At 42.4% G+C, this 23357-nt stretch overlaps 1 protein-coding gene across 1 annotated transcript in view; it reads left to right on the forward strand.

The window, feature by feature from the left end:
* Window positions 1-23357, forward strand: part of LOC307043329 (zinc finger matrin-type protein 4-like) — a 179387-nt gene that overhangs the window by 32214 nt on the left and 123816 nt on the right. Inside the window, exon 2 of the mRNA XM_079687709.1 lies at window positions 13951-14052. Within this exon, the coding sequence (XP_079543835.1) occupies window positions 13951-14052 (102 nt within the window). The remainder of the gene's footprint in view (window positions 1-13950; window positions 14053-23357) is intronic.

The raw sequence follows: 23357 nt of genomic DNA on the forward strand, positions 1-23357 counted from the left end.
CTGGTTTGCGTTTTCAAACACCGTAGGGACACCTACTTCCTCTCAGTCTAAAGCGAGAGCTCCATCTCAGCTGCTGTATAATTGATAGAGCTGTTTAATACTGCTGGAATTAAAGTCTCTTTGTCATGAATTATATAAGACCTCCCAAATTCAGTAATGACAAAATGGGGCTTTAGGATGACCTGACATCAGCGGGATGTTCATTTTAAATGTCTCTTCTGATCAGTTATACCCCCATCAAGCATGTTCTCTCTGCAGTTACTTTCCTAGTGATATTTCAGGTGTAATGTGGCTGTTTACCGTGCAGCGCTTGTCTAAGTTTTGTCATATAACTGCCGGGTTGCTGCTGCTTATCTTGTGTGAAATAAACAGGGAAAGTGATGAAGTGAAAATTAAGTCTGTACAAGTTTCATTGCAGACTTCGTTTTATGGGAGTCAGTGATGCATGACAGTCAGAAAGGACAAAGGACTTAGCTAGACTCAAAAACATTTGACATCAGTGTTTATTTCATGGGAATCAAGTCCGTGAACAGGTAACGGTTTCCAGGCAAGATTTAGGTCCAGGTAAAATAGGTCAGAAAACACAGGAACGTCGCGGCTAGAGAGCTCACTGAGGCAGTTTAAAAAGCACCAATACACAATGAATTAGGCTAAAATGAGGCCTGAACACAACAAGCACTAAGAGACACATTACCTTGCACCAAAGCAGTCGATAGTGTAATGTAGTGATGGCAGTTTGACACTGAAGCTTCGAACGGAGCTTCAACCCTGGACTTCCTATTCCATAGAAGCAGTGCTTCGAAGCTTGCTTCAAATCACGTGACATGTGACGTCCGAAGCAGCAACTGCTTCAAATCACGTAGCATGTGACGTCCGAAGCAGCAACTGCTTCAAATCACGTAGCATGTGACGTCCGAACCAGCAACTGCTTCATTTCCTGAATGAACAGCTTGTATATTGGGTACAGTACAGTACAGCTCAAAACATACAATTGTTAAGGGGATGCAGACCAGAGAAAGACTTTCGTCAATTCATCATATCATATCAGACTAATAAGAGCGCTGTTGAGAGAGATGAGGAGTGGCATTTACAGTGGCCAATCAGCCAACCAGGTTTAAAGTTAAACTAAGGAAGTAGACTTAACAGATATACCGATAGCAGCACCGTTTGTCCAGCGGCTTAACGGTATACCGATACCGTCCAATCAGGTACCGGTATTGACTTAGTACCGGTTCTCGGTACCCATCCCTACTGACCTCTGTCTCCTCTGTCTTTAAATAATTCTAGGTTCCTTTTTATCTGCTGATAACTTGCATGCCAATGTAGACAACTGTTGGCCACAGAAATAGGTATGCCTCCTTTGGGAAACTAATTGGACTCACTACTAGTCTGGCTTAAACACATGATTATATGAAACAGATTCTACAGTATTTAAAGAGCTTTGAGGGGTCGAAGAGACCTGATAAAGAGATGTATAAGTACAGCCCATTTACCATCATCGTAACAAAACGTATATATATTTAAAGTAGTACACTTTTGACATGCAACACAATAACCAGCTACCTTTGCCAAATACAGTCCATATATATAAATTAGGCATACCACAGTTTCCCACAGATCTGAAATATACTTGTGGTGGTAGCCGAGAACGGGGGGGGGGGGGGGGGTGCTGCTGGTGGAGCACGCTCATGAACTGTTCGCCGGAGCTTCGTAGCGGAGTTACTTCGGAGCGCATAAAGCAGGTCCTTCACGCGAGCGAACAGGTACAGGAGGGGTAGTTAGTCGATCGCAGTTGGCGTCGTGCTTGCGGACGTTAATATACCAGGTAAAGTCTATGTGTGGGAAACCCCGCATACCACAAGATCATCAATCCGTTCTATATTCCTAATGAAATTAAACCAGACGTTGACATCTTCATAAAGAAACACTTATTTGTTTCTATTCAAATCCCAACAGAGCTTTGAGCAAGGAAGTAGCAGGGTCACTTCTTCCCCATGCTGTTATCTCACATCCTTCTTGCATTTAAAGGAAGAAAATACTGGTCATTTCTAAAGTGTTTGTCTCAGATAGATTAGAGTCTCTTTCTCCTCTCTTCATCTGGCTGTCCCTCTCACCATCACCATGTCCTGTCAGCTGAGAGTGTAAAAAGCAATTAGACCGAACAACAGAGTAACACAGGACATGATGCAGGAGATTTCATCGTTAAGAGACTAAATTAATTAACATCCGTAATGAATGAACACCTGTTCTGTTTCTGCTGCCAGTAATGTGTCCGTGAAACACCGTTTTTTTGCTTCAACTGACCGCTTAATACCGTCGACACTCGATAACAAATGTAGATATCTAATTAGAATAATACAACATAACACAATTCATCTTCTAAGCGATAAGCATATGAGCCTCAAAATTCAGTGTGTGTGTGAAGCAGCCTAGTTTAACGATGTGCAGCTTTTTTATTGCCACCTCACTGTTGAATGTAGTATCCACGGTTATGGTTGCCACTTAGATCTCAAACTCGTCCAAAACGTCCCACATTTCCTGGCAAATCCTGACCTTTTCCAGACCGGATTTAATGTTTTGTTTTATCTTTTTTACAAGGAAGGGTTGCATTTGTAGTTTAGGGCCTTGGTCACCTCCCTGCTGAGGAAGATTACAGTCTAGCTGTACCAAGGGTTAGTCATAGTTTACTGCAGACTTTCATCGTCTGTGCTGCAGGTCACAATCTATCACAGGTGGATACAAGCACAAACATGTCCATGTCCATCCCTCTGGGGCCATTCATTTAGAAAAGCTCATTAGCCATTTGAATTTTTAAGAATTTCAACCATTTTCCACGATGGCCACCATTGCCAGCTGATTAAAAACGATATTTTACAACATCATTTTGATACATTTGTTTGATTTTGGTGTTGGATTATATGTTTTTGAATATGGGGAAGTCAAATGTAAAAACGTAAGAGCTTTTATGTGTCATTTTAAACACAACATGTAAAAATGTGGGGCTTATTAGAAGCATTTTGAACCACATTAGTACTAATATTGGTCTTCTCTGTCAGCAGAATTAGTTAGCAGAGACTGAACACCATGATGTCAGCAGTACTGCCTCGACTACTGCACTGCTTCACCCCTAAATACCTCCGACACCTCCACCACCGTGCATATCAGGCTACCCAGTGGTCCATTGACAACTTATTCAGATTTGATGGTAAAGACATGATAAAAAGAAGCTTCTGATTAATTCCTGACGTCTGAATTTGATTTCTTCTTGGTCAAAAATGTATGATTTGACACCAAGATCCTTCATATGTGATTTTATGAAGGAAAAAGACACTACATAGTGAGATACACCTGGACATCAGCAGGAGAGGACTCTTTAAAGTAGAGACACTACATACTGATAAACACCTGAACATCAGCAGGAGAGGACTCTTTAAAGTAGAGACACTACATACTGATATACACCTGAACATCAGCAGGAGAGGACTCTTTAAAGTAGAGACACTACATACTGATATACACCTGAACATCAGCAGGAGAGGACTCTTTAAAGTAGAGACACTACATACTGATATACACCTGAACATCAGCAGGAGAGGACTCTTTAAAGTAGAGACAATACATACTGATATACACCTGAACATCAGCAGGAGAGGACTCTTTAAAGTAGAGACACTACATTCTGATATACACCTGAACATCAGCAGGAGAGGACTCTTTAAAGTAGAGACACTACATACTGATATACACCTGAACATCAGCAGGAGAGGACTCTTTAAAGTAGAGACACTACATACTGATATACACCTGAACATCAGCAGGAGAGGACTCTTTAAAGTAGAGACACTACATACTGATATACACCTGAACATCAGCAGGAGAGGACTCTTTAAAGTAGAGACACTACATACTGATATACACCTGAACATCAGCATGAGAGGACTCTTTAAAGTAGAGAGACTACATACTGATATACACCTGAACATCAGGAGGAGAGGACTCTTTAAAGTAGAGACACTACATACTGATATACACCTGAACATCAGCAGGAGAGGACTCTTTAAAGTAGAGACACCACATACTGATATACACCTGAACATCAGCAGGTGAGGACTCTTTAAAGTAGAGACACTACATACTGATATACACCTGAACATCAGCAGGAGAGGACTCTTTAAAGTAGAGACACTACATACTGATATACACCTGAACATCAGCAGGAGAGGACTCTTTAAAGTAGAGACACTACATACTGATATACACCTGAACATTAGCAGGAGAGGACTCTTTAAAGTAGAGACACTACATACTGATATACACCTGAACATCAGCAGGAGAGGACTCTTTAAAGTAGAGACAATACATACTGATATACGCCTGGAGATCAGCCGATGGAGTGATAACCTTGTCCTGTAAAAGAGATTTAAATCAGTATCCTGTTGCTGTGACAGGGACTAATGAGCAGCACAGGCTCATTTCAAGGTAACTTCAGCAGAGAAATCCTTTAATGGTGTTTTATTATTCAGCTTGTTTGCCAAATCAAAATCCAGTTGGAACAAATTCAAATACAGACTAACAACAAACATTGACAAGCTTACTGATGGGCCGACATTAAACATGAAATAGTTTGTTTGATGTATTTTATTATATGTGTTTGTCTTGTCCTTTTGTGGACCCAAGGATTAGAGGACTCCAATGCATCAGCTAATTAAATCCAGTTAATGGCATGGAGCAGATCAAGAGCACAGTTTCTTTGAGGAATGTGAATCTACAAAGCTGTAATAAACTTTGAAACCTTTGCTTGACATACTTCCCCCTTGTCCCTGGGTTTGTCTTTACTCTGCAGTACAGGAAGGACACAGGGAAAGTCCTGCTGAGTGAACTGCAGCTATCCAAAGCACCACCGCTGCTAACTAAATTAAAATGTCCTTCTCCTTGGCGATCAATTCATTAAGCCAATGGATTTTACTGTCAGATACTCCCCCTGTAATTGCCATAGGTTGTCTCCTTTCTAAATGAGATGCTGGGAAAAATATTAATTTTCAGCCGCTGTAATTAGATAAGGGAAGGCAGAGCGTTGCACACCAAGGAGTCCTCGACACAATTCAATCACCAATATCTGATCAGTGCCGCTGTTCTTAACAGAGTTACAGCTTACTACAGAAGTCCTACTGCCACCTCAGCGAAGGGGAAACACGGGCGTAGAAGTCAGACAGGGAACAATGCAGAGTGCCTCGCATTGGCCATCATTAACACAAAGCCAGCTTGTGTCTCGCACCTCGTCAAAACTGTTTACCGTCTGTCTTTGACTCTGACGAGGACACGGAAAATCAACGGCTGCGAGGTTAGCCAGAGGCTGGTGGGGGGGGGAAGGGGTCTGTTCGAAAAATCTGAGGAAACAGTGGGAGGTAGGGAGGTCACAGCGAGTGCCCAGAAGCTAGAAAAGGTTGGTTGTAATTTGTTAGAGAGGGTGTTCATCGGGTTAGCTCGACGGATAGCCTTTTCTGAAAGTCCCCCTTTCACTGAGGACAGCTTCACAGGAAACAACTCCTCTAGGGACACTGTGATGACTTTGATAGCAATGGCACATTTAAAGAGGACATATTCTGCCCCTGTTCAGGTGTATATCAGTATGTCGTGTCTCTACTTTAAAGAGTCCTCTCCTGCTGATGTTCAGGTGTATATCAGTATGTCGTGTCTCTACTTTAAAGAGTCCTCTCCTGCTGATGTTCAGGTGTATATCAGTATGTCGTGTCTCTACTTTAAAGAGTCCTCTCCTGCTGATGTTCAGGTGTATATCAGTATGTAGTGTCTCTACTTTAAAGAGTCCTCTCCTGCTGATGTTCAGGTGTATATCAGTATGTCGTGTCTCTACTTTAAAGAGTCCTCTCCTGCTGATGTTCAGGTGTATATCAGTATGTCGTGTCTCTACTTTAAAGAGTCCTCTCCTGCTGATGTTCAGGTGTATATCAGTATGTAGTGTCTCTACTTTAAAGAGTCCTCTCCTGCTGATGTTCAGGTGTATATCAGTATGTAGTGTCTCTACTTTAAAGAGTCCTCTCCTGCTGATGTTCAGGTGTATATCAGTATGTAGTGTCTCTACTTTAAAGAGTCCTCTTCTGCTGATGTTCAGATGTATATCAGTATGTAGTGTCTCTACTTTAAAGAGTCCTCTCCTGCTGATGTTCAGGTGTATATCAGTGTGTAGTGTCTCTACTTTAAAGAGTCCTCTCCTGCTGATGTTCAGGTGTATATCAGTATGTAGTGTCTCTACTTTAAAGAGTCCTCTCCTGCTGATGTTCAGGTGTATATCAGTATGTAGTGTCTCTACTTTAAAGAGTCCTCTCCTGCTGATGTTCAGGTGTATATCAGTGTGTAGTGTCTCTACTTTAAAGAGTCCTCTCCTGCTGATGTTCAGGTGTATGTCAGTATGTAGTGTCTCTACTTTAAAGAGTCCTCTCCTGCTGATGTTCAGGTGTATATCAGTGTGTAGTGTCTCTACTTTAAAGAGTCCTCTCCTGCTGATGTTCAGGTGTATATCAGTATGTAGTGTCTCTACTTTAAAGAGTCCTCTTTCAGTTTTTTGAATTATTGTACCAGAAATGGTGGAATTTCACTGGTATTGACTTATTTATTTCTGAAATGCTAAACTAAATGCTTCTTCTCCAGCACGATGACGCCTTATTGAGACGTCTATAGGTATTCACCCCAACATTTATTTTACTTTCTGTTTATTTCACTTTGCAAGATGAGGAAAATTCAGCCTCAAATTCAAAGCTGACAAAGAAAACGAACCCCTCCTCGGGCTGAGGGAAATACAAGTTTAGATAAGAGCTCCTGCTTTTCCCAGGCTGCCGCGGATGTTTCTTTCGGCCGATTAATCATTCATTTGCAGCATCCGTGCACCCTTGGCAGTGTCTTAGCTTTCGGTTGTTTGTCCCGTACGATCAGCTCTGCTCTCGGCTGATTAGGAGGCTAAAGAGGGGAGAGCGGAGGAAATTCTTAAAAGAAACTGATAAATGATTCATGGTCAAAGTCTGTCTTCTGTTATATTTAATAAAGTAATAAAGAAAGTCCATTTTCTATTTTTTTTAATTTATTTGGTTTGTTATTTGATCTTTTCTTGAATATCATTTACCTGTGTTATGCATGTGTTTGTTTATTTATCTGTTTATTTTTATTGTTTTATTTTTTTAAATGTATTTCTTTAAGAAAACATTTTTTGGGGAAGGGGTGGGATTACATAAGTGTAAACTTTTTCCCACCCCTTTTCGGATGTGTAAATAAGTAGAACATTTGTTTATACATAACTCAGAGTCAGCAGTCACGGCGCTGGGGGTGCATGGCTACTTGGGCTCAAGCCCCGGATGTTTTCCGAATGTTTCACTTAAAGCAATTTTGTTATTTTTCAAACGTCTCGTGAGTAATGAGCAGTACAGTTCATGAGCGAGCTCCACTAGCACAACCCTCCTTCCCTCTTAATTCGCACAAAGAACCCACAAAACCCCAAAAAACACCAGGTGAACACAATCAGACAATCCATTTTTTGTATTATTCATCTACTCAATATCATACATGAACATCACACATTCTACATACAACAAAGTCCAGGGGCAGATATAAAAAGCAACAATACATTATATAAGGTAAATAAAGAAAAAAAGGGAACATTTTGACACTTCAGATTAAATATTTCTTATATATCAAATTAGTTTTGATTGCCTTCTTATTCCTAATGTTTTTAATAGTGCTGATATGTTGTTTACATTCTTGATAGAAATGTACAAAGTTTGGTTTGGTGTCAGCCCATTTCTTTTTATGGAAATGAAATTCCCCTAAAAATACAATTACAGGAGGGAAACACACACAGACAGGAAACACATACAGACATGACAGACAGGTGGTGTACACCTTTCAAAGTAAGACAGGAAACCGACAGACTGTGTCCGTAACAAGATGAGACTGATATAGAGCGATGCAGGGATGACGTATTTACCCTGCAGGAAGCTGCTGGTTCCCTCGTCTCAGAGCCAATGGGATCTCTCCAGAGGATTTGGGAAAACAGCTCGAATTAAGATCTGTGGAAAACAAACCTGTTTGATGAATGCACGTTTTGTTCAGCTGGATAATCTCCTCACTTTTATAATGTTCTAATCATAAATCTAATGTCCAGAAGCTAAATGCTAACGTTATGCTATAAAGGAGCTACAGCCGAGTCCAGCAGCACGACTTCAACGTCACGCCAACTTCAGATCCATATTCAAACACACAGATTCTAGATGGAAGGAGTTGAAGCGTTTGTTTGAACAGTCTGCAGGAGGCAGGGACTTGCTCTCAAGCAGAACAGAAACTAACTTAGAGGAGTGTTTACGTGTTCGGCGTCATGACGTACAACGACCTCCACGACTTCTGTAGTCCTATTCAGCCACTTGGTAACAACCATCGTTTCTCAGACACGTCCACTCTTCAGAGATCACCAGTGGGGTCACTGCTGATGATTTAATGTAGAACAAAACGTGATCCGTCTCTTCAATGTGTCTCAACCACAGACCTTAGTTCAGATAGTTTCCAAAACCCTATGGAGAGATCTCATTGGCTCGAGGGAACAGGAAGTGGTGACATGCTGACTCACTTCCTGGTTTTAGGACTCGTCACTGCACCGCTCTGTGTGAAGGTCATGCTGTTGTGACGGCTGAAATACAGAAATATCAAAACCCAAAATATGTTCGAGGTGGTTTAAGGACAGGGTTGCCATTACATATTTAAAGGTCCCATGTCATGCTTTTCTGGTTATCACCCGTCCCCTTGTGTGTTACGAAGGTTTTTATGCATGTAAACGGTCTGCAGAGTCACAAACCCTCAAAGTACACCCTGTAGGCATAATGTCAACCGTACCCGGAACGAAATGGACCAATCCGTGGAGCCGTTACGTTAAGCCCCCGTTGATTGGTCCAAATTGACCAATCCACGGACTTCCTCACACACACACTCAGTGCAGGCAGCTCTGCTGATCTGTCCTCCCTGGCTGCAGGCTGATAACAGACAGTTGGGATTCTCTCTGCAGACCCATTCTCTCTGCAGACCCATTCTCTCTGCAGACCCATTCTCTCCTCAGACCCATTCTCTCTGCAGACCCGTTCTCTCTGCAGACCCATTCTCTCTGCAGACCCATTCTCTCCTCAGACCCATTCTCTCTGCAGACCCATTCTCTCTGCAGACCCATTCTCACAGCGTCTATCAACCTTTCTCTTACTCAATATCAAGCCACACTTATTGTTTTTACTTCGGCTGTGACTTTGTGTGTGCTCAGGGTGAGTTTGGCTGTGTTTCGCTGTGTATCGCTAAACAAGGAAACCACACCTCCACGGAGCTCAGCGCGATTCATAACGCCCCGACCAATCAGAGCACACTGTGCTCACAGGGAGGGTGGGGGCTGGAGCTACTGGAGCTACAAAGAGCCGTTAAAGGCAGAGAGTGAAATTCAGTGAATACACGTAGTTTACAGAGATGCTGTTTGAGAAACCAAAGTGAGTTTGGAAAATTGCACAATATAAATGTATTCTAGTAGACCTCAACAATGGAATTATGATCAGTGGAAATGGCCATGACATGGGACCTTTAATACAAATCTCCAGGTAAAATCATTCAAGCGGGAATAATTGATGTTTTGGCCGCATGCTGTAAACAAAACTTTGATGTTTTAGTCATGAAGAGGATGGCTCCGGCTCTTCATCATCTAAATGTTCCACTCTGTTCACCAGATCGTCACTAACACTGACTCCCTGCTGTGAGACGTTTAGAGCACAGTGCGTTTATCAGACTGGCAAAAACACACACTGCTGTCAACAACTGCAAGAAGTGAGTTTAAATGTGAAGTCTTTAGGGCTTAAAACCAAAACGATGTGCTGAAAGACGCTAACACGCGCCCTATAGCTCGGTGGAATGGCAGAGTTGGTGATATTTCTCCTGCTGGTTGGCAATAATAATGACTCCTTAGAAGAAATTATTTAAAATGTGTAGTTGCAAACCCTACCACCAAAACAATGAGCTGAAAGACACTGACACGCTCCAAAGAGCAGAGTAGATCTACAGTTGGTGATTTTTCACTTCTTTCACACATTTATTTCTAACTACCGTAATTTCCGGACTATAAGGCGCACCTGAATATAAGCCGCAGCAGCTAAATTGAATGATGTGTACATATATAAGCCGCACTGGACTATAAGCCGCAGGTGTTTTAATGTTTCATTACCATATGTAAGGGTTCGTGCACAGAGGGGATTGTCGGGAAAGAGATGGCTGTTTGAGGAAGCTCCCATTTATTAACATTTCAACAAACAAGTTGCATATTTGCATAACGTATTCAAGTGTTAGCATTTAGTGCAATAGTAGCTACAGAACATGTACTGTGTAAACTGTACTGTATCACATAGCGTTTCAGACACACACACTTTTCAACTTTCAAACTTAAACGGTGCGCTCCCAGCGCACGTACCGGCAGTGATCTACAGCAGTGGTTTTCAACCAGTGGTACGGGGACAAACTGTCTCGCTCTCGTAATGTCTGTCTGTCTTGCTCTCGTTCTGTCTCTCGTACCACTCTCGGTTCCACTTTTACTTTTGCGCGCTACGTGTCTCACTCTTTTCCGGACTCCAGCTTTTCCTGCTGGAGCCCGCCGCTTAAAGGTGGGGGGCGCGGACCGGCCATAGAGCCCATAGAGTTAAAGGTGGTGGACTGTAACCTGTAAAATCCATAGATTTAGGAGGTCCCCTAGTGGCCGTTAGCTGTACAAATCCATAGATTAGCCGCACCGTTATATAAGCCGCAGGGTCGAAAAATGGGAAAAAAGGCGCGGCTTATAGTCCGAAAATTACGGTATATCAAAATATCAATGATTGAAGCTTTAGTTTTCATTATTTCCCCCACCCTACATCTGTCATTGTATGAAAACTCCCAAATCTGTATCCTACACTATCTGTAATGAAACTTTTATGAGATTATGACTTACTGTCTCAAGCTTCACATTTCGACTATCAGAACAACCAGTGGACACTCTGCATCGTAGACCAATCCTTAAATTGTGATTTTAGCATCGTGGTGAGGGTCAATGCAACTTTGGAGATGACCAAAGATGGATATTCTGTAGATTTGAAGTAAACAACTTCCAAGTTTAGCTAGTGGGGAATTATCTCAAATGGTGGAGTGCTCGTATCTTTTGTGACTTTTGAACTGGAGAATCTCAACTGAGTGTTGGGTAAGGACCACTTGCTGCATTTGAAATGTCGATAAAGATGTCGGGAGGGTATCTACCAATCAGAGAGTTCTTGGTTTGATCCCCAGAGGAAGTGTCCTTGATCGAGATACTTAACCCCAATATCTACGGTACTGAAGCGTATGTAAATCAAGGAGATACGGTAAACCATCAGCTAAATGCACATGGTTGGGGATTTAATCCAATGAGACGTTCTTTGAAAGACCAAAGGTGGACATACTGTGGGTTCTGATTGAACAACCTCCAAGTTTACCAAAGGTGGAATAAGTCAAATGGTGGAGCGCCCACATTTTCCAGAGTGCTCGTATCATCTGTGACTTTTTACCAAGGGTTGAACGGGAGATTCTCAGCTGAGTGTTGGGTAATGACCACATGTTGCATTTTAAATTAGGTCTAAGAGAGTTCTTGGTTCGATCCCCAGAGGAAGTGTCCTTGGGCGAGATACTTTACCCCAAACTGCTTTCACTGGCATGTCTACGGTACTGAAGTGTATGTAAGTCAAATAAATTAGTTGAAATCAGCAGCTAATTGCACTTGGTTGGGGTTTTTAGTCCAATCAGATTGTAGATCACTTTTTTTAGAGCCTCCAAGAGCCTCCGTCTGGCCCTTTTACTGGTTGTTTGGTCGACCATTCAACTACTTTTTAGAAGTACTCAAATTCAGAAGTGGTGAATGTTCTCCTCTCTTTGTATACCGCTGCTACTAACCAGAGACATTATGGGATGTCCCTCTGTCCATCCTGAACTCATTAAGCTTGGCCATATCTCAGAAACGACCAAAATTGCTCTAATTTCATATGTGTCCGTTTGAGGAACTTTTTCCGGAGATTCCAGTAATCAGTGTTTGTAGACCGTTTCAAGAGTTTGTGAAGAGTTGAAGACGTCATTTGTTCTGGAAAACATTTGAAAGCATTATTTGTACGCAAAACAGAACAAATAACAAAATGTCTTCAAGAATTAACTGTAAAAGTTCTTTCCACCGGTCATTTTATCAGTAAAGAATAGGACAAGTTATTTGACTCCAACGTGACCTCATCTGTCCTCCGCTAACCCAATCCCACCTGGATTAGGAGAAGGGAAACGGTGCTGGCTCAGCTGTGCGTGTGGAAGAGGAAATAAAGGCTTCTGAATCCTCTCTCTCTGCGTCACACAACAAGTCATTTATTTGAATGCTAACCCTTCAGCGGGATCAGTGGATGTGATTTATTCATCGCGCTCAGATATAATTTGGTTCTCAGTCTTGGAGGAAAGGTTTTTCTAGCTCGCTGCTCCCAGACGTGTCTCAGCATCTGTCACGAACTCGCATGCCAAGGTGATGAAATATTCATTAAAAGTGATGCGAGTAAACGAGATGAGATTATTGTTTACTTGTTATGTTACATCTCGGCTGGTTCGTCTCCCTGCAGACCCTCGGAGACAAGAACTCAATCCAGATGGCCTCTCGTTGAAGACAAAACTTTAAATACCAGTTTTACTTTTCACAACTCATTTGGTTTTAGAAGGAGATCCAATCAAGGCTGAAGGATTTAGAACATAAACGAAGAATTCACAGATGTTGCACCTGTCTAACTGTTTAAATTCACACCTAGCTCCTACATCTTCTCAGACAGAAGGGTGTCGCCAGGCAATTATCATATGGATCGTAGGTTTGTAATCACCATGTTCGCAAGTTTTCAATAGCTTGTAATGTGCTGTTTACACGAGAAGGCAAACGGTTGTATCCGCTACTTTTCTCTTTCGTATAGCCCGTTCGTTCACACGAGGCCCCGCAAACGATAACGGGTCCCAAGGTGGATGGATCTGCAACCGGAACGCTCTGGGGGGCCAAACGGCTCTGTGTGTACGCCCTATACGATCATTTCCTGATAACGATGAAGCCATAGCCCCGCCTCTCCCCACCTCTGCTGCAGTCTCGTGTGAACGGAAGACTTTTTTGATATCATATTCGGTTCGTTTGCATTTAGTATGCGTTTGCGTTTGCGTGTAAATGGGGTCTAAATTATAGCTGAGACCTTCCCCTTTCCTTTGTCTTTTTCCTGTATACAGTTGTTCTGTTGTAACAGGTTCAGATCCTTGTGCTTCATCAGTGGTGCAGGTTATCTGCCCTTCCAGCTGGAAATACATTGATTCTGTTAAATGCTATAGTTCTTTATTAAAGGTCTCCTATCATGCAAAATGATGTCCCCGGTGTGTCCCCGGTGTGTCCCCGGTGTGTCCCCGGTGTGTCAGGAGACTCACAAAGTGTCAAGAAATCAAACCCTGTCTCTTTTCCATGTCTCTAAAAACGGGGGAGCAACGGAGCTGATCCAGATTTGCTGCGTCATGACCACATTACTAAAATGTGGGCGGGCTTTACACCCACGGGCCAATCAGAAACGTTGCCGTCAGAAACAATGAGACGTGTTCTGGAAGTAATATGGTCTGTGTTTACATTAGCCGTTTAGTAACGGGGCTGAAACAGAGGGATATGAGGGATGTCTAAAATGCATGATCTGTTTGGTATTTTGAGCGAAACACATCATAACCATGTTTTTAGATATCTGAGACCCATGATATATGCCTAAATAGCATGAACCTTTAAATAACACAACTTTGGTTCAAGCTGTTGTATTTTCTAACTTGTCAGCGTCTCCACGTCGTCGTCCTCCCGCTCAGTAACCATGTCTCCGTCTCTCTCTCCAGATGAAGTCAACAGAAGTGGATCACGGTCTTTTCACGGACAGTTACTGCAAAGTGTGCAGCGCTCAGCTCATCTCCGAGTCCCAGAGGGTGGCCCATTATGAGGTGAGGACCCCAAACATCACCTCACATGACTCCATTCAATTACAAATGTTTTTATACGGCCCAGGGGGTGTCCAACCTTTTTTTCCCCCGAGGGCCAGATACGGAAAAATATACGAAGGGCTGGGCCACTCACTCGAGGGTTATCGCCTCATAAGTTCAGTTATAAGTTCGATCTCAGTTTGAAGATAACAAGAGGAAATATGAAGGGTATATTTCAAGTTTGTTATGGAACTGAATTATTGGACTTTTTTCTTATCAACTAAGATTTGTTAGAACATGTTTTCAACTTTAAGTGACTGGATTCATTTGAAAAGTATCCTTAACACATGAATACTGTGTTATATACAGTGATGCAAATTAGTCGCTTTTCGGCGCCTCCCGCTTTTTTAACGCTGATTTGGGTGACTTGTGTAATTCGTGGAGAACCGAAGAGTTTTCGTTTTGGGGTGGGGGGGGGGGTCCGTCAGTCCGTCCGTCCAACTGACGGACGGACAACTTCTCACTTCAAAAAAGAAGTAGAAATCTAGATCGCAAAATAATTAAACAAGCGAGTGCCTGTTTTTCCTGGCCAAGGACAGGTTCATTGAACACAACACGAGCGTAACGTGTCTTCACCATAGGTCTTCACGTGGTTATGTCTCGTCTGAAAGGAGTAACGGAGAGCACCGGAACGCCGCTCCAGCTCTTCAAATATTGCAGTACCCATAAGGAGCCGTACACATGGCGCAGTGTTTGCGTGGCTGTGTCTTTAGTTGTAAGCCCAGTGGCGATCTGTTGTTATTAGCATCTGGTTAGCTAGCTATGCTAACGAATTTAAAGAGCTTTTCTACAACCAGGTGGAAGAGAGCTCTCTCCTGAGAGGCTCAGATAACCTCAGCTCAGTGAGGTTAAGGCACACCTTGATATGATCATTATAGTTATTAATGAGACATTAGAGACTCCATTATTAACAGGTATAAAATACTATATGACAGTAACAAAAAAAAGTTGTTAAAAATAACAAGAATAGAGTTTGAAAGGGGAGTGATTTGTAAAATATCCAGAAAGAAAAATCTGTCTTTGTCAGATGGTATATTACGCTGTTTTTTTTCTGCTTCGAATAGTTCTCTCTTTTTTCACCATACCTGTGTTTGCATCACTGAATATATCTGAACATATATATGTAAGAAGCACAATAGCATATGTTTAATTTGTGGGCCATGTTTCATTATACTTTTTGAATTTGCTGAGGGCCGATTCAGACGGCTTCACAAATCAACAAACACATCTGAGAATATGGTAAAATGACAATTGACTCGCTCTCTTTGTCTCCATGGAAACGTTTAGGGGCATGTTGTGTGTCCCCCCCCCACCCCCCCAGAGACACTCAGATGGAGTTTACACCTGATCCCCAGCTGACAGACGCTCAGTGAACTCACCTGGGAACACATGTGTCTCCTAAACCTCAGCTCAGAGCTAATGGAGGTTTAATGGAATCATGGCAGGAGAAATGTAACCGTATTCTTATTCTTATTATTCTTGGGGTGCACGAAGGATTTTGAAGGTGCACGGCTTTTCAACAGCAACAAATCACTGGCTTATTGTTTTGGATTCATTACAGTAAACAAGTGGTTTCTATCATTTGGCAACATGCTCTCATATCTCGATCATATCGCAAACCAGGCTGCTAAAAACATGACGGCTAGTCTTGCAGTGTGCAGCTGTTGGAAGAGATCTGGGCCAGTTGAAGAGTCAAGACCTCCTTCTCAACACTTTAACTATTTCACTATAATAACAGGTTCAGGAGAAGTGTACACAGAGTACGATGCAGAATAACTTAAAAGACAGAAAACAAAGTCCGAGCAGACCCCGGGATAATACCGCTAAACTAACATTGTTTTAGCAGAAGCTAACGCCTCCTTGTTCCTTATTGGTTGACCATTATTTTAGCTGTCATCATCTCATTCTGTTTTGTAGAAATGTTGAACGAATTTGGTGTGAAGTGAGTTAGAATGGAAGCTGCGCCTCGACCCCGTCAGCCGGGACGAAAGCAAGACAATGTCAGCTTGAATAAGTTGATTATAGTTGTCTTTACTCAAAGTTTCTGACATTGTCCTTGTGTTTTAATAACTGCAAGCACATACTGTCATTGATGTTAGCCAGACTTTGTGGAGCCACCCAGAGAACACTTTATTGTCCCGATGTGTAGGAACTTCATAAGTTTGTCTCTGAGTCTCTGTGCGTCCTGCAGGGCGCTTCTATTTCTATTTAAAGCTGTGAAACAGGAGATCCTGCTTTGTTCCTCGTCGCAGGAGACAGGAAGTGGCTGCCAGCGTCCAAATCAAATATTAATTTTGTTATTGTGTGCCGAACGCTGAATGCTGAACGCGGCACTTGGCCCGTCGCCTGCTGGAGAAACCTTGGATCGTCTTTCTGCTCGGTTCTGCTCTGATGCTTCCTGACATGTTTGGGTCACGCTGACGAACAGAACACACACAGAGGGAATACAATAAACTTCTCTTTAGGATACAGGAAGTTGTTTTGCACTTAGGAGGAGGACAGTGTTCCAGTTTCATTTGTAATGGTTAGTCCTACAGAAAAGCTGAGGATCCAGTCTGCGGCTAAACGTCCGCACCGTGGCTGCCTCCATGTTAAAGAATGAGAAATAAATGGGAGAGGAGGAGAAATGAATGCTCTGGAGATTAATAGGTGTCTGCGTGGTGTAAAAAAATAAAGAAAATCATTAAGAATAAGTGACTGCTAACCTTAAGAAGATACAAAACTAGCGTTAACATTTTAAAGTGAATTCATCTTCAGTAACAACAGAACCAGCCTGTGACATATTGTTTTAGTGATCAAGGTATCGAGTGATACGGTGCTTTCTGGATCGTTTAACAGTGTCTGAAACCCAAAATAATAACATAAGATGGACTTTATTGATCCTAAATTGGGGATGTTTGCGTTGCAGCAGCATACAAAAACAAGGCGTTGCACATAAGTAGAAATTAAAAGAGTAGAAATTAACAATTCTTAAATTTAACCATCTCAAAATAGAAATAAAACAGCTTTAAAAAGTAGAAAATATGCAAGTTCATCAAACCGCATATTTTAGGGGCTGTATATATTACTTTCTGCAACTCTGTGAAAAGACCAGTTTAGGTTTCACTGTAACCCATTCCAACCATGCATTTAGAACATGCTCAGTGTTGATATTTGCCCACTTAATGATCTGTAAAATCCCCTCAATTAAGCACCAAGCTCAGCACAGCAGGGGGTCGGGGGTCACGGTTTGGTAGTGTGCGGACCCAAAAGCAGTCCAAACAGGGAGGCTGGGGATGAAAATAAATAAAAAGACAGGAGAAAACAAGGTGGAACAAAAAGGAAAGTAGCAAACAAAACAAAAACAAACCAGGAACACAGGAGGGCAGACCAGGGGAATCCAGACATGAGAACAAAACCCGACGACGAATCAACAAGGAACACAAGGGAGGCAAGACTAAATCACAAGAGAGGGGAAACACAATCAGACAATCAGAGAGGAGACATGAGACAGAGGGTCAACTCCTTTCAAAGTAAAACAGGAAACAGACGGATGACTATTCCAAAATATGAAAATAAACAGATAATGACACCCTGGAGAGGGTCCTGTTCACCTCCTGGACATTTCTGAGGTGCTCTGAACCCCAACAGCTCTGAGAAACCTGGCTGCAGACGACAGAAATGCATGCATCTGCTGACCTCATGTTAATGGGTTTATGGTACTTTGTATATATATCTCCCTTTGGCATTACTAAAGAGAGGAAGGGGTTTTATAAGAATAGGAGGGGATTGACATGCAGACAGGGGAAGACTTTGAGGTTTGGGATCAGGTAAGAAACTAGATTGTTGGAGGTGTACTGAAGCCTTTTGGTAGAAAGCCTGGTCCTCTTGAGTCAACATGCTGGTACTGCTCAGTCCAGATATACACACCATGATATGCTGACTTTCTGAGGCCTTTGGGAAGCTTTCCACATGGAGCCATCAGAAACTTTACAACAGCTAGCAGAGGGTCAACACATCTGGACATAGTTGGTTTCCAAGCTATAAAAATGTGTTTCAATGGATGAAGATAGAAACAGTAGTCCTGAGCTGTCGTTATATTAGTCCAGCAGCAAGTCCTCAAAAAAGGCTTAGTTTCAGAGATACCCCTACCCGGGGTAGAACAAATATATCTATATACACTGAACAAAAAAAACACTTTTGTTTTTGCTCCCATTTTTCATGAGATGAACTCAAAGATCTAAAACATTTTCTAAATACACAAAATAACCATTTCTCTCAAATATTGTTCACAAATCTGAAAAAATGTGTGATAGTGAGCACTTCTCCTTTGCCGAGATAATCCATCCCACCTCACAGGTGTGGCATATCAAGATGATGATTAGACAGCATGATTATTGCACAGGTGTGCCTTAGGCTGGCCACAATAAAAGGCCACTCTGAAACGTGCAGTTTAGCTTTATTGGGGGGGTCTGGGGGGGTCCGAAAACCAGTCAGTATCTGGTGTGAGGGTTAGGGTTAGGGTTAGGGTAATGTTGTGAATCGAGTGGTCCATGGTGGTGGTTGGGTTATGGTATGGGCAGGCGTATGTTATGGACGACGAACACAGGCCACTCGATTCACAACATTACCCTAACCCTAACCCTAACCCTCACACCAGATACTGACTGGTTTTCGGACCCCCCCCCAGACCCCCCCAATAAAGCAAAACTGCACGTTTCAGAGTGGCCTTTTATTGTGGCCAGCCTAAGGCACACCTGTGCAATAATCATGCTGTCTAATCAGCATCTTGATATGCCACACCTGTGAGGTGGGATGGATTATCTCGGCAAAGGAGAAGTGCTCACTATCACAGATTCTTTCAGATTTGTGAACAATATTTGAGAGAAATGGTTATTTTGTGTACGTAGAAAATGTTTTAGATCTTTGAGTTCATCTCATGAAAAATGGGAGCAAAAACAAAAGTGTTGCGTTTATATTTTGTTCATTGTAGATCTGGATGAAGGTAAAAAGAGGCATCTCCTTTTGAGGCCCGGTTAAATCAAACGGTGATGATTTCAAAGGCTTCAGATTCATCTTCCCTCCAACTAACACACTGAACTCTGATCACGTCGATGTCCCTTTGAATCTGTCGCACGTTGCCTTTAGTGGAGTTTTAAGCTCCACAGTGACGGCGGCTCTGGTGTGACAGTGCACACAGGGGAGTAATTGATGTTTAAACCTTCTTTTCTGCACATCAAAGCCTCCGCCCTCCTGCAGAGGATCACAGCGTCTCTGGCTCACAGTTCAAACACTCTCCAGGCTGCTGGTCATTTATGCATTCGTCTCCTTTTTGCATGTGTTCTGCATCGGGGTGAACTTGACGGGCTGTTCTTCACAGAGATAATAGAAATGGGAAGTGACCTGCGAGCAACAGTGTGGGAGTTCTCGTGAGTTTGTGCTGGCAGAAGATTCACATTAGGGAATCACCAGGCTCCGCACGATACCATACTATCGCGATACTTAAGCCACAATATGCTAAGTATTACGATACGATCAGTGGCTAGCTGTGACTTTTCAGGCCCTTTGACCCCACCGCTTCCCTCGAAGAAAAACAAAAAAAATAATTGTTACGTCACAGCGTATACTTCAGTGGGAGAACAACGGCCCGGGGTGCAAAACGCATCAATGAACACCACACAAACACCCCCTGTAAATAACCCTACTTGTGTTCTTTGAAATTGAAAAGGATATCGCATTGTGTTTGTTACTTTCGTTGCAGTTGTATGTCTTAAGTGTCATTTGGCATGCTTTTATTTTGAAGGCGAGTTCACGCCGTTGACAGGAAGTTGTTGTTATATGGAAACAAGAAAAGCTTCACAGCGGGCGGAACTTGTCATAAAGTCTGCGTTAATAAAACCCACCCATTTAGAGGGAAAATATGATTGGTCAATTGTTCTGTCGTTGGACATTACTCTCTCGTTCAGTTACTATAGCTGGGCCCTCTGTGAAGTCACAGCAGGACCACCAATCAGCTCCTGCCTTCACCTCGCAGAGACCAGCTTCTTTCATTTCACATTCAAACAGAAACTGAATAGGCAGATTCGAAGGATTTATTTCTTTGGAAATGTTATTTTAAATACAATTAAATCACGTTTTTTTGGTAAAACTAATGAAAAATATAACTAAAAATATATTTTAAAAATATATATTCCATTTAAAAAAAAATTTGTTTATGTTTTTAAATATTATTTTGTAGAATATCTGCGATATTGCAGATCACATGGGTCATATCCTTGTCCGTCTTCCCTTCCTGGTTAAAAAATGTATTTGCAATATGAATAGTTTATGTGAATAACCCAATGTGTGTTCTTTGAACCTGAAAAGGAGTTGTTTTTGTTACTTTCATTGCAACATGTCTTAACATCCTGTTTTATATAGACATGCTTTTATCTTGAAGGTGACTTTGCGCTATTAGCAGGAAGTTACTGTTCCCAAAGCAAAAAGTTGACGGAGAAAAAGAACGAAAATAAAGTACAGATATTAACGGAGATATCAACATTTAAATACGGCGATATCAAAAGATAAAGTTCACATTTAAGTGCTAGAAAGAGGGACAAGGTTAGTGTTAACTTTAATATAAACATGTGCTTCGTGTCTTCATTCGTTTATATACTGTATTATAACTTTGCTAACTATTTGAAGTTCACTTGTTTAATGGTATGCTCATATGGATGTAGCTTAAATGGATTGGTTGTTTTGTGTCTTTGTGTTGCTTGTTATTTGAAAGAATAGAGTCCATGCTTGTGTAGCATCAGATATATTTGCCTGTTGCTGAGTGAGGTGGTCACAACACAACGGAGACCAGGGGACACTAAAGAGTGACGCACACAGCTGGGAGACCAGGGGACACTAAAGAGTGACGCACACACGGCGGCGTGCCTTGCCACTTCAACGCTTCTGCCCATTCACTTTGAATGGAGGACGTCACGCTTCGCCAAACTGCATTGTGGGAGCAAAGTGTAGCTTTTCTCACGTTGCTCGCTGCAAAAGTAGAGCAATGTTCTACTTTTGAAGCTTCGACGGAGGCGTCAGCCAATCAAATCAAATGCCAGTACAAGCTCTAGCCAATTGAACTGCTGCTTGTGTGTCCGGGGCGGAAAGAGTGACGCACACAGCTGGGAGACCAGGGGACACTAAAGAGTGACACACACAGCTGGAGACCAGGGGACACTAAAGAGTGACGCACACAGCTGGGAGACAAGGAGACACTAAAAAGTGACACACACAGCTGGGAGACAAGGGGACCCTAAAGAGTGACACACACAGCTGGGAGACCAGGGGACACTAAAGAGTGACGCACATAGCTGGGAGACAAGGGGACACTAAAGAGTGACGCACACAGCTGGGAGACCAGGGGACACTAAAGAGTGACGCACACAGCTGGGAGAAAAGGGGACACTAAAGAGTGACGCACACAGCTGGGAGACCAGGGGACTCTAAAGAGTGACGCACACAGCTGGAGACCAGGGGACACTAAAGAGTGACGCACACAGCTGGGAGACAAGGGGACACTAAAGAGTGACGCACACAGCTGGGAGACCAGGGGACTCTAAAGAATGACGCACACAGCTGGGAGACCAGGGGACACTAAAGAGTGGGAGACCAGGGGACTCTAAAGAGTGACACACACAGCTGGGAGACAAGGGGACACTAAAGAGTGACGCACACAGCTGCAAGATTCTGTAGAAGCAGCAATAATCTAAATGAAAAGCTTTACACTAAGAGCTTACTCGTTCCTGACCTGAGTTGGAAAGTTGTGTTCTCTGTTACTTCATAGAGAAAGGAGAAAGGAGAAGTCATTACTGGAGCTTTGGGACCATTAACACATGAATGCTGGTAGAATACTAATATTGAAGAGCCATTTTATAATCTATTGCAGTTCTTTAAAGCAGGAGACTGTACAATACCTCCTTTCTTATATAAAATACATTAATAACATTGACATCCTTTGAGAAAATGTGTTGGAATGAATTTTCCTTTCATATAATATCCTCTCATCCTGTCAGCGCTCAGCAGAGACGACCTTTGATCTTTGCTTCGCCACTACGGAGGCCGAGAGCCACGTCAGTTACCAACAAACATGGAGGTCGAGGAGAAAGAGATGTACCCTTTTCTGTTTATCTGTGCTTTGTGTTGCTCTGTCGGAGAAGCCTGTGACCTAACATTTTCATCGGCATAACTACACTGTAGCTATGTTCGTACGACTAAATAAAGAACCATGAACTTCGGATTCATCAAGAAAGACGGACAACTTGGCAAATCGTAAGGAAGTTGTAAACGATGCCGTGCCGCTTTAAAGTACACAAGTTTTACGAGGAACTTAGCGACGCCCATAAAGAGGAGACATGGGGTCTGCGGCTGGAAAGAGAAACCTGAAAGTTAGACAGAGTTAAATCACTCAGTGAGGTGTTCTGTCAGAGAGAGAGGAGTTTAGCTTACAGCAGCCTGTGACGGCCAATCACAGTTTAAATGTCTTCCTCACTGTAAGCAGTTATGAAAGAGCTGTTTGTGAAAGGTTATTTGTATTCTTTATTGTTCCTATAGAAACCACTGCTTCCTGCTCACTGGTGAGTTAGCCTATGACTGAGTGTTGAGCACATCAGGCAGCAGCTGTATAGGCATTGCTCTATGGTAGCTGTTATTTGCACATTGTTAATCCTGAGCAATGCATCCTTACATTGTTTAACTGTGAGGTGTTATACAATGGTACTGTACTCTGGAGACAGAACAGCACTACACTTGTGAAAAGGCCAGTTTGTGAAAGGTCCAAGTGTTTGTTTTCTTTAAGGTAAAAGAAACAGCATGATGGGATGTGCAGTACTAGTTGAGAGAGCCAAATATTTAAAGCACTTTTTTGTTAATTTATGATTTGCTGCATATAAGGAATAAAACAAAATCCTCTGTCGTACCATATTGAAGTATCATTATTTTGCATTGTGTTGAATCAAATCGTATCAAACTGTATCGCAACAGGGGTGAATCGTATCGTATCGCATCGCCTGGTGTTTCAAATGTATCGTTAATGTATCGTATCGTTGGCAACGTATTGAGATGCGCGTGTGTGTGTGTGTGTGTGTGTGTGTGTGTGTGTGTGTGTGTGTGTGTGTGTGTGTGTGTGTGTGTGTGTGTGTGTGTGTGTGTGTGTGTGTATCTGGAGCGCGCTGTAGTTCTCACTCTGAACCACTCCACTAATCCTCTCCTCTTCAAATCAATATCTGCAGAGGTCAAGCAGAGAATGGAAAATG

The sequence above is a fragment of the Notothenia rossii genome (genome assembly GCF_949606895.1).
Source record: "Notothenia rossii genome assembly, chromosome: 6".
In the NCBI taxonomy this organism is placed as follows: domain Eukaryota; kingdom Metazoa; phylum Chordata; class Actinopteri; order Perciformes; family Nototheniidae; genus Notothenia; species Notothenia rossii.